The following is a 12525-nucleotide window of genomic DNA, read 5'->3' as shown; positions in this document are numbered from 1 at the left end:
TGGGACCTTCTAAAAATTAAATTTTTATGTGCTTCCAAAGACTTCTCCAAAAGAGTCAAAAGAGAACCTACAGATTGGAGAAAAAAAAATTTGGTAATGACATATATGACAAGGGACTTATCTCTAGGATTTATAGAAAACTCCAACACTTCAATAACAAAAAGACAAATAGTCCAATTCAAAAATGGGCAGAAGACATGAATAGACACTCCACCAAGGAGGATATTCAGGTGGCCAACAAACATACGAAGAAATGTTCATGATCATTAGCTATTAGAGAAATGCAAATCAAAACAACAATGAGATACCATCTTGCTCCAGCACTAGCAGCAAAGTTCAACAAGACAGAAAATAACAAATGCTAGTGAGGATGCAGAGAGATTGAGATTATCATACACTGCTGGTGGCACTGTAAAATGATAAAACCACTGTGGAAAACAGTATGGTGATACTTAAAAATTTGGAAATAGAAATACCATTTGATCCAGCTATTCCATTACTAGTTATACACCCCAGAGAAGAGAGAACGATGACAAGAACAGACATATGCACACCCATGTTCATCGCAGCACTATTTACAATAGCAAAAAGTTGGAAGAAACCTAGGTGTCCATCAGCTTAGGAATGGATAACCAAACTGTGGTGTGTACACACAATGGAATACTATGCAGCCCTAAAAAATAACCTAGAATCTGCAAAACACCACATGATGTGGATTAACTTGTAGGACATTATGCTGAGTGAAATAAGTCAATCACAGAAGGACAAATAATGCATTAGTCCATTATTGTAAAAGTCATGGAAAGGTTTATCTGTGGAAGGAAATCTTCTTTGTTGGTTAACAGGTGTGGGAGGGTAGGCTAGGGAGCACAATTAGATAGGTAGAGATAACTATTGATTTGGGTGAAGAGAAGTGCAATGTACCAAATGTGAGTGATCAACATGGTGGCGTTGAGGATTAGAAAGAAATAGAGAAGTACATGAGAGTAACAGACAACAAAGATGTACCCTTTTGCATGTACAGTACTGTGTTGTCAGTGAAGGCAAACATGAGTATACAGGTGGACAGATGGGTGAACAGGCTGAACTACGTATGTCTATGTAGCAGGGAGTGTACCCAAGACCATGTATAAGTTTGGCAGACAGTGGTTCAACAAGTGTATTTGTATGTTCTGTAAGAATTCCTAGGGTGTAATAGAGCTGATAAGGGACAAGGTTATAGTCACTTCTTGGTCACAGCTAGCTACCCAGAGGAAGTGAGTAGAACCTGTGGGCTAGGGACCACAGTCGCAGGGGACATCAAGCTCAATTGGCATAACATACTACACAAAACATTGTTCCACCTCCTACTTTGGCAGGTAGCCACTGGGATCTTAAAAGCTTGCAAGCAGCCATCTAGATGTAACGATGGGTCTCTCATTGTCCAGAGCAAAGAAGAATGAAGAAAACCAAAGATTCATGGAAACAATTAGTCTTCATGACTAGTACACCATGCATTCCTCCACCCATATGACTATGAGACCAGAAGAACTAGATGGTGCCCGCCTACCACTGTCAACCCTCAGAGAGGGATCTATGTAGGAGATCCTGGATAGAGAGGGAGAAAAATGTGGAACAAAACTCAAAATCATTTTGACAATAAAAAAAGAGGGGGACCAGGTTTCCTGGCCTGATAGAGTCTGGTGGAACCACTCAGACTATGGTCCCTAGCTGCCCTTCAGGTCTGGAATTGAACCCACACCTGTGGCTTCCAGCCAAATAAAAGACGGGCATATGAGTTGAACATTTACCTGAGGTAGATACACTGCTTCGAGAGAACAATTATGGGAGAAAGAAAAGCTGTTTATGCACAGGGAGACAGCTCAGGGGGCAGGAGTGCATGAAGGGATGTACACAGGGAAGACGTAACTATTGGGAGGAAGTAGGAGGGGAGCTGTTGGCATTGTGGTAAATTGTAGTCAATGTCATGAGACAACGTGTGTGGGAACTGCTGTATGGAAAGTGAATTTACTCTGTAAACTTTCACCCAAATCACAATGAAAAAAAAAAGGGGGGGCAGAGGGTAGGGTGGTCACAAAGAGGAGAGGGGAGGAGAGTTTTTTATGGTTGGGGATGATAATTGGGGCTGTGAAATCAGTTTTACATGAACGGTTTAATGTAAAACAAATTTGCTTGGCAAATTTGCACCCAAAGCGCACACACACAAAAAATAATGAAAAAAGAAAATCTTGCCAAATCCAAGGTCAAAAAAACTGCCTTTTGTTTTCTTCTAGGAATTTCATAGTTTAACTCTTATATTTAGATTTTTTATAAATTTTGAGTTAATTATTGTATATAGTGAGAAGTAAGGGTTCAAATTCATTCTTTTGCATGCAGATATATGATTGTCACTATTTGTTAAAGAGACTCATCTTTTCCCATTGAATGATCTTAGCACCCTTGTAAAAAAAAATCAGTTGAACATAGATGTATGGCTTTCTTTCAGGACTTTCAGTTTTATTCATTCATATATATCTTTCCTTATGCTACTACCCCACTGTTGTGATTATTGTAAGATTGAAATAAGTTGTTAAATTGGAAAGTGTGAATCTTTCAACTATTCTTTTTTAAAAATTGTTTTGGCTGTTTGCAGTCTCTTACATTGCAATTCCATATGAATTTGAGGACAGATTTTGCATTTATGCAAAAAAGCTATTGGGATTTTGATCAGGACTGCATTAAATATATATATCAGGGAAACTGACATTGTAACAATATTAAGTCTTGTAATCTATGAGCCCAAAATATTTTCCATTTATTGAGGTCTTCTTTAATTTATTTCAGCAGTATTTTGTAGCTTTCATTGTACAAGTCTTACATCTCCTTTGTTAAATTTATTCTTAAGAATTTTATTCTTTTTGATATTTGTAAAGCATAAGAAATGTACAACACACCAAGTGGCTTGTAACAAGAGAATTTTCATCTCTCACAGCTCTGGAGGGTAGAAGTCTAAAATGAAGGTGTTCAAAGGGCCATGAACCCTCTGAAACTTCTGGGGAAGGAGTCTTCTTTTTCCAACATCTTGTAGCACCAGGTGTTCCTTAGCATGTAGACACATATCTCCAAGCTCTGCCTCTGTCTTCACATGCTCTCTTCTTTCCATGTCTCTTTATCCAATCCAGTACAGTGCTCCCTCTGGTTTCCCAAAATTCACATCCATTCTACATACCATATGTGTGTGTGTGTGTGTGTGTGTATGATTGGATCCATGAGATGGTGGGTTCAAAGTCCTGACTTTTAGGTTCACAGGAGAGTGCTTTAACCACTGTGTCACCAGGAATCCTCAAGATAGGTATAGAATAGACATTTCCATCCCAAAAGGAAGAAAACCAAGAATAAAGGAGTTATTAGTTCAAATTTAGTGTGTGAACCAGCAGGGAAAATTCCATTAGTTTTCAAAGCTTGATAAAAATTATCTCCTGACTCCATGCTCTGTCCTTTGCATCCACTCTCTTGGTCCTTCACATCAGCCCTGCCATCTCAGCCCTTGTTTGTAGTAGCCCCAACCTTTTAGAAACCTGGAGATGGTGGCCATGCCTCCACGTCTCTGGTGGCAGCATAGCTCCACTGGCTCCTGAGTCCCCTCAGAGTAATTTTTTTCATTTCCTGAAGGATGCCTCCCTTCATTTTGTCCCTTCTCTGTCCCCTTCAGTATAAGCATTTCTGCTGAGATGAGTGATTGGATCCATGAGTAACACCTCATTTCTTCATCAAAAGATCATTCCTCCACACTCTTGACAGTGAGTGTAGAACACACTATCTAGATAGGTTGAGAATTATCCCAATCTGCAAGTTCTGGTTCCTTTATGCTTAGGAGTCTTTCCTCAATTTATCTTTTTCCTCTCACATTTTACAATAAGCAGCAAGGACCAAGGCTGCACTCCACACCTTGCTTGGAAATCACCTTAGCTAAATATCTGAGTTCAACACTTAGAAGTTCTACTTTTCCACTAAATGTTAGAACATAATTCAGCCAAGTTTTCTGCCACTTTATAATAATGCTTGCCTTTCTCCAGTGTCCAATAACATTTCCTTCTAAATCTCCTGAAGCATCTTTAAATTCACTGCCATCAAGTACATTCTAATTCATGGCAACCCTATAGGACAGGGTAGAATGGCCCCCTAGGGTTTCCAAAGCTGTAAATGTTTCATGTCCATAAATTTACTAACTGTTTCTTCAAGACATTTTGGATTTTTTCTGTCAAGCACCACACCATTCATCCAATCCCTACTTATTACCCAATTCTAAAGCCACTTTTACATTTTTAGATATTTGTTAGCAACAGCAGTGTGCTTCCTGGACCAGAATCTTTGTGTGTTTCCTTGGACTGCCATACCAAACTAAGACAAACCAGATGTGTGAAAACAACAGAAATCTATTCTTTCATAGTTCTGGAGTCTATGAAATCCAGACATCAATAGGACAATACTCCTTCTGCTTGAACAATTTCTCTCAGAAAGATCAGCACAAGGTTGGTACCCTTGAGGCAGAAGTTAAAGATGTCCCAAATGTCCAAACAACTACCATGCCACTTCATCTTTTCAGACATTAACTTCTCCTCCTCCTCCTAGTAATTTTCCCCATCTTAGTTCTGTATTTCACTGTAATGCCTCACAGAACTCACAGACACCAAGGGATTGTCTCACTTAGTAGTGGTGGAGGCTGGCAGGCTGGCGAGTCCCAAGTCTGTGAGTGGGTCTGGAGGATCCTTGCAATTCTCAGGGTTTGATGAACTTCGATCAGCAGATCAGATGACAGCTGCTGTCCCAAATCCAGGAGTAAGATGAGGATGAGCCAAAACACAGAACTGGAGTAAGAGGAGGGCAAACCTTCCCAGGAGATTTGTAGGTATACCCTCAAGGAAGCTAAGGGTGGTGGTTTGAGTTATACCTTCCAGCAAAGCAGGACTCAAGATACATTCCACTTATGTTTCTACAACAGAAATAACCCAAGTGGATGGCTTTACCAATCAGCAGCTACTCAGTTGCTCAAGGCAAATCCCACCACAAAGCCAATTGCCAGTCATTATAGGGAACGACTACTACCAGCTGCCCAGTGAAGCTGACACCCGACCTTAACTACCACACCACCCCAAACAGGCATGGATAATAGGATTTAAAATACATCACAGAATGGAGGACAATGGCTGGAAGGACCACATCAAGCAATTCACTGCACCCTCCAAAACTTAGCTAGGTGTTCCTGTGCAGTATAACTCTACTCTCTACCTCCATGTCCACACAGACTGTCTCCCTCTGAGTCTTTCTGTGTCTTCTCTTCTTAAAAGACTGGTCATGTTGAATTAAGTACAACCTCTTCTTAACTGATAATATCTGCATAAAACCTGTTTCCAAAACCTCATATTCTGAGGTTCTTGGAAAGACATGAATTTTGGAGGGACATGTTCCAACTCAGTCCAATTATATTGTAAATGGAATTGTTTTCTTAATTTCCTCTTTGGATTATTCATAGTTAGAATAGTATTTTTTACATGATGATACTGTATCTGATAACTTCCCTGAAGATCTTTTTTTAGCTGTACATTTTTTATGTAGTTTTTTAGGATTTTAAACATATAAGATCATGTCATCTGTGAGTAGAGGTAGTTTTACTTCTTCCTTTCAATTTTGATGCCTAATTGCTGTGGCTACAAACTTCTAGTACAAGACTGAATAACAGTAGTTTTTTTTCCTGATCTTAGAGGGAAAGCATTCAGTTTTCTATCTTTGCGTATGATGTTAACTGTGGGTTTTCATAAATGTCCTTTATCATCCCAGTGGATCTCTCTTCTAACCCTACTTTGTTGAGCCCTTAGCTACAGAGACACTGATAGTGATTAAATGTCTGAGGGGTGCAAGTGGGGCAATGCCAGTCAGTATGATGACTCGATATTTCTTCGTAGCTCTTCTATGGAGGCTGACTGTACAATAACCCACTGATCCTTGATCCCTTCTTTATGGGCCATCCCACATAGTAGCTCAGAGTGGAGGTGATTCTTTGCCTGTGGTTGTGAGCCTTACTTTGTGTTTGTGTCATAACCTTCTCTGGGCTTCATTCCTTGGTTAACTTTGGAAGTTTGGGTCTTTCTGGACCTGGCTGGGCCATGGAATGGGAAGATGGTTGAAGGTGTGTGTGAGGGATGGGCACGAGGGAGAATTCTTGGTCCTCTGAGGTGGTGAAGATTCATTTCCCCCAGGTGTTATTTTCCCAAGATGGTTCTAAGCCCATACAGAGCCCTTGAGATGGCATTTGGACATATAGCCTCACTGTCTTTGCCTCAGCCATACTCTACCACCAAGGTGGCCAGAGTGGTGTGGCAGCCCTTTCCTGGGGAAAGCTACAGGGCAGCTGGGAGGGAATGGTGGGATTCCAGTTGGGAGTTGTCTTTATGCTGCCAAGTCTGGGGGAGAGTGGAGGTACTACGTACCAATTTCCAGTACTTCCAGTACAGCTGTAGAGCTGGGACTGGCTTTGTGCTTGCACCATGCAGAATGGATGCACAGCTGCTGACCTTCATATTTTTGTTAATTCTCTTAGTCAGTATTGGACTTTATCATAGTTTTGGTCTTCCAGTATGCAGTTTGAATACAACCATATGAATCATGTTGGAGGGAAATTGAATGTTCATGTTGTTTCTGCAGCCAAATGCAAGGTGGTCATCACTGTTAACCAGGGTCTCCGGGGTGGCCGTGTACTTGAGTTGAAGAAGATTGTGGACGAGGCTGTGAAGCTCTGTCCCACTGTGAAGCACATCTTGGTAGCCCATAGGACAGACAAGAAGGTCACCATGGGGGACCTGGATGTTCCCCTGGAGCAGGTAAGTTCACCTTACATGGCATAGACTGAGAAGGGAGATGATCACTGGGTTTCCTGGGTGTGAAGCTTGCCAGTTGTGGTTCTCAATCTGGGTCCTGAGAGGTACCCAGGTCCCCCTGTAGTCTTAGTGGGTAACATCCTGGATGGGAAGGTAGAACCCAAATGCTGCTGACATGTTTGGACATGTACAAATATGCTATTGAGACTGGATGTGTCCTATGCTATGTCTTCTCTGCCTTTGGATTAGGCCTTGGGTGGGTTGGAAAGGATGATCGTGTCTGCTGGGTCCTTCATCACTGAGGGGAAATGGCGCTGAGGAGCTATACACCCTGGACAGGCTACTGTGTTTTCTCCTGCACAGGAAATGGCTAACGAGGAGCCCGAGTGCACGCCAGAGAGCATGGGCAGTGAGGACATGCTTTTCCTGCTGTACACTTCAGGGAGCACCGGCACACCCAAGGGGCTCGTGCACACCCAAGCAGGCTACCTACTTTATGCAGCGCTGACTCACAAGGTGGATGGCCTCTATGGGGGTGGGGTAGCCTCCTCTGAGGACAGGTGACAAAGGTGGGGTGAATCCCTCCATAGGCTCAGGATGTGGGCATAGGACTGCTGGACTTCAGGCCAGAGGCCCTGCTGCCTTGCAGGTGTGGGGTGCTTGCGTTTTCTCACTGTGCTCTTGAGCAGGCCCCGAGGCAGTGAGGCTACATTAGGAGGCAGGGATCTAGTTTCTTCCTCCCTGGGAAAGGATGTGGGTTTCTTCAGGATAGATAACATTGAGTCTGAAGGGGTGCCTGAGATATGAGTGAATTTGGGTGGGTGTGAGGTGGGGACAGGGCTTACTTAGGCTATTGCCAGGTCCACTGGGGAAAGGTTGGCCCAACTACCTATTCTCCCTTCAGAAACTGCAGGGAGAGAACATCTCCAGTCCTGATACACACTGAGACAGGGTTAGAAATCCTTTTCAATTCCTGCATGCTGTGGGCCTTCAGGATATGGATGTCACGACTCACCAGCATGTACTGCCTTTTTCACAAGTAAAACTGCATTCTTCCTATATGGAATCCTCCATTCCACCTTGAGACACAGCCTATAGGGCACTGGCCACTACATGGCTACCTTCTGGAAACATTTCCTGGAGAATCTGATTCTATCTAAAGCAATGAGATACTGTAGGCCACTCACGCAAAAATTTGAAAATACGTGTTTTCATTGTAAAGCAGGACACAAATCCAGAAAACTGCCAAAATAAAATGATGAGTTAATAAATCATTACAAGGCAAATGCCACTGTCCAAGAAGCCACACAGAAGCCCCTTCCATGTGCCTGGCCCAATTCCATGTGTCCTGTAGCATTCTTCACCACCCCCTCATGAAGTCACACTCGTAACTTCTACTGCCATCACTTCCCGTGCTTTTCTTTCTGTAGTTTGTCACCCAAACATGCATCCCTAGACACTATACCTTACTCTGACCATTTTAAAAGTTCAATATTGATTTTAGTTCTTTCAAATCTATAGATTTTCTAATGTTTTCTTTATTTCCTTGAATCTGTTGTAGAACCCAACCTTTAGTCCCATGAAGCTCTATGGTCTAGGTATTGCCAATTGTCCCTCTGTCCTCTGTGTCCCTGAAAATTGGCAGTTGGGTTCAGACTTCGTTGGGCCTCTTGGCAAGACCATGGTGATGTATGTGTCTGTTGTGTGGTCTTAGAAACTGATGATGTGGGTGTATTTCTTGGTGTTTTTAGATTGTCTTATTTGTTTGTTTTGCAGTTCTTTAGAGGATTTTAAAAATTTTTATATCACTGAAGCAGAAAGGTGCCCACATCTTAAATGTACAAGATGGATTTTTACTTATGGATACACATTGTGATCCTCCACCCATATCAATACTGGGTTGTTCCCAGCTCCCTCTTGCTTATCTACCTTCCCTGAATTAGTCTGCCTATCAAGGATAACCTTGATCCCAAATTGTCAGCACAGATCATTCTATCTGGGTGAGAACATGTACATCATCATCAGAGGGCTGCTGAGGGGCAATTTCCCATCCCAGGGTGGGCACCTCTCTGGATGGTTGCAGTCATAAAATGTCATACATGCATTCTCTTTCTTGGTGGTGTGGGAGAGTGGGGGCACACTCCTGACAGCCCCTCCTTCTGTCTGCAGCTTGTGTTTGACTGTAAGCCAGGTGATGTCTTTGGCTGTGTGGCTGATATTGGCTGGATCACAGGACATAGCTACGTGGTGTATGGACCACTCTGCAATGGAGCCACCAGTGTCCTTTTTGAGAGCACCCCAGTTTACCCTGATGCTGGTGAGGACCTGGGGCCCTGTTGGGACCTTGTGCTGAGGCAAGGAAGGAGCTTGAGAACAGAGGTGGGGTCATGAAAAGGTGGAGGCCTGCACTCTGGACAAAGTGTGGTTATGTGGCCCCACTGAGCAAATGCTGGTGGACCTAGAGCTGCTAGGCATGGGCCTCTACCAGGGTCATTGGGCTGGCCCCTATCTCTGTAAGATCATATAAATGGGAGAGGGGAGTCTGGTGGATGCTACAGAGCCTGGCCCCAATGGAGAGAGGCCGCTATTCCTGGCCTATGTCAACAGGGCTGTCCTGGGAGTGCACCTCCATCAGACTGAGGGATGGCTTGGAGCCCCCTCTGTGTAATGAGGCTGATTCAAGGAGGTTTGAGAGCACAGCCATGTCTTATTCATCTTGGCTTCTTCTTCCCACACAGCTCAGTGTACCCAGTAATTATTTTAATTGTGTTGAATGTTACTGGCTATGCAGAAGCTCTTACCCAAGCATGCATAGTACTGAAATTTTGTGCGCAGAGCTCCCTACTACCTCCTCTAGCCAGATGGGGCTGATGGCAGTGCAATTAAGAACATGTCAGGAACACAGCTCAGGGGTTGAAAGTCCATCTTTATAGCAATCTTAGGTTCACCATCTTAACCACTTGAGTCTCCAATCCCCATTTGTTTAGTGGGGCTCTTGTGAAGCCAAGTACATGCTAAGTGTACCCAGGGAACACTAATCACCACATTACAGGCTATTTAAATGGGAATGGACAAAAGTTCTATATTAGCCTCAGAATAGTTTTAAAATTCCTAGTCATGTCCCTTTACCTCACTGTGTCATTCAGTGCCAGCAGTGGACTGGGTGTGGTGCATGGAGGGCTGGATAAGCTCCATTGCAGCCTTTTTCATCTTCCATAGAATAATTCTGCACACTTTCTGAGAACACATGATACATGTACATGTATCCCACACATGGGACCCACTGGCTTATCTCTAATGGGCTTCAGATGGTCATGTTCATAGGGCTGCACTAACTGTACATGGGCCTTTCTGTAGGTCGGTACTGGGAGATGGTGCAGCGCCTACAGATCAACCAGTTCTACTGTGCCCCAACAGCTGTGCGGCTATTGCTGAAGTACGGTGACACCTGGGTGAAAAAGTATGACCGCTCCTCCCTGCGCACCCTGGGCTCAGGTAAGCCTGCCCTGTGGCAGAGGACAGCAGGCAGAGTGGCATCTGGCAGATGCAGACACACTTCCAAATGATCTTTCTTATGAGAACTATGCAGCTATGCAGTTAGTAACACAGCCTAACATTGTCAGCTCCCTGCACCTACTCTACTCTCTTCCTGCTTGTAGTCCGTCCCCGAAGCTGACCCCATTTCAGATGTGTTTTGTCTCTGAGTTTTGTAGCTTAATCTGTAGCCCAGCTCATTTCTTTAGAGACAGTTTAGGATTTAATTATATGGCTGTATGATTGTATACTTTAATTCACTAAACATTTTCCCACTGTTTCATGTACTAAGTATCATTCTGCACTTGTACACTGTTCTTACTGTAGACATGTCCTAGTAGAGAATTGTTAGATCAAAGGTTATTTTTGTCTTTAATTTAGGCTATTTTTTAAAATAGACTTTGCAAAATCCTTTGTGAAGCATCTTTGGGGAGGTGCTGTGGGAACAGTTCTCAGCATCCAGGAGAAAAATGTACACATGCCTGTTCCTCTATCTTTTGTCTCTGTCCATTTCATGTCTGCCATTATGTGTGTTGTCTGGGGGGAAGCACGTGTGAATCTGGGGGTAAAGCAAGGGTAGTAGACTTCTCCAGTCTCCTTGGGTGAACGCACAGGCCTGCTTTGTGGCTGTTGATGGAGGGTATGTGGGGGTCATCAGCACTATGGGTATAGGACTGGTGAATGTGTGTGTGTAGCACTGAGATGGCTGTTGGGGACTGTATCCCACATACTCCTGGCAGCTTCCTTCCCTGTGGATAGCTCACCAGTGTTCCTGTGTGTGGAGGGGTAAAACCTCCCTAGCAGGTTTGTGAAGATAATCTGTAAGAACATATGCAGAGTTCCTGCCACAGAGTGGGCATCCATAAGAATCGCACTCAGGAGAGGTCCAGTAAGATGGCGGACTAGGCAGAAAGTCTGCACAGACCCTCTTCAACAAAGAAAAGGGAAACCAATTAACACCAACACAGAAGACAATCCTGGACCCCTGAGCCTTGAAGGGAAGGATATAGAAGTGGACCAAACCCCAAATAGCAGAAGAATTTGCATAAAAATACCAAAAAAGGAGACAGATGGAGCTGCAGTCTGGCAGCGATCCTAAGCGATCCTGACAGCATGGCACAAACAGCTTGGAGATTCACGAGTGGTGGTACATCCTAAGAATTAACCTAAAAATCAGTGCTGCTAGCCAGGCACTGCACAGAGGACTGGTCTGGTGGCTGAGGAATAAACGGAGAAGGTGAAGAGAAGGCAGACTGAGCTGTGGACTTTTGCTGGTCCAGAGGGTGCCGCCATTTTGAATGTTACAAGCTGCTTCACCATTTAGGATATTTAAAGAGACAGTGCTCTCTGAGATTCCAGGGGCTTAAGAAGAGTTTCTGCTTTCCAGCAACTCCAAGGACACTCCAGACCTGCAAGACTGAAACAGTGTGACATACCTCTTGTTACTCTTATACCCCACACCCACTTGGTGAAGAGAGGTGTGGCCATCCTCCACTCCCACCTACCTTCTGGGCCCACAGGAACTCCATCACAGTCTGTGCTCAGACAGAGCCTGGGTACCCTGCCCTGTCCTCCACTGAATTTTTCTTCTTCCACTTTTTTTATTTTTTTTCTTCTTCACTTTCTTTTTCCTGATGATTAGTTTGCTTGTATTTGTCTGTTTTAAAACAATTATTATTAATATTTTTATCCTTTATAATATTATTCTTATACTTCCCCTCCCAGGTCCTAGTTTTTAGCTTTTTTTCTTTTCCCTGTTCCTGGTTGAAATATATTTTTTTTAAATTTAATTTCTTTTTCCCCCTTTTTTCTCATAGTTAACCCCATATCTTGTTTTTCTTTTTGCATTTGTTCCCATTTTTTTCTTCATTATTTTCCTTCTCTACCTTTTTTCTCTTAGTGCCCTATCCTCAGATATTGCAGGTTTTCTTGTTTTTTCTTCTTCTTTTTCCCTTTTTTCTTTTTTTGGCTACTGTTCCTGTGTAATTACATGGTGTGTTTTTTGTCCATGTCCTTTTAGTTTTTTGATCATTATTCAGTTGTAATTTTTGTCTAACTGGACACAGCAACAGTCCCCATAAGACACAACTACACCCACACCTCCTGCAACTTCACTTACTAAGCAAGAGCCACTATC

General features: G+C 43.2%; 1 protein-coding gene across 1 annotated transcript in view; it reads left to right on the top strand.

Moving 5' to 3' along the window:
- The window catches only part of ACSS1 (acyl-CoA synthetase short chain family member 1), a 170901-nt gene that overhangs the window by 136122 nt on the left and 22254 nt on the right, over positions 1–12525 (top strand). Inside the window, exons 4-7 of the mRNA XM_007954181.1 lie at positions 6682–6857; positions 7218–7370; positions 9024–9171; positions 10212–10349. Coding sequence (XP_007952372.1) covers positions 6682–6857; positions 7218–7370; positions 9024–9171; positions 10212–10349 — 615 coding nt within the window. The remainder of the gene's footprint in view (positions 1–6681; positions 6858–7217; positions 7371–9023; positions 9172–10211; positions 10350–12525) is intronic.

This window comes from Orycteropus afer, unplaced genomic scaffold (assembly GCF_000298275.1).
Source record: "Orycteropus afer afer isolate SDZICR_OR568_19922 unplaced genomic scaffold, OryAfe1.0 scaffold00440, whole genome shotgun sequence".
NCBI classification, from domain to species: domain Eukaryota; kingdom Metazoa; phylum Chordata; class Mammalia; order Tubulidentata; family Orycteropodidae; genus Orycteropus; species Orycteropus afer.
Note: the sequence above shows the minus strand (reverse complement) of the source record. Positions and strands in the feature narration are given on the sequence as shown.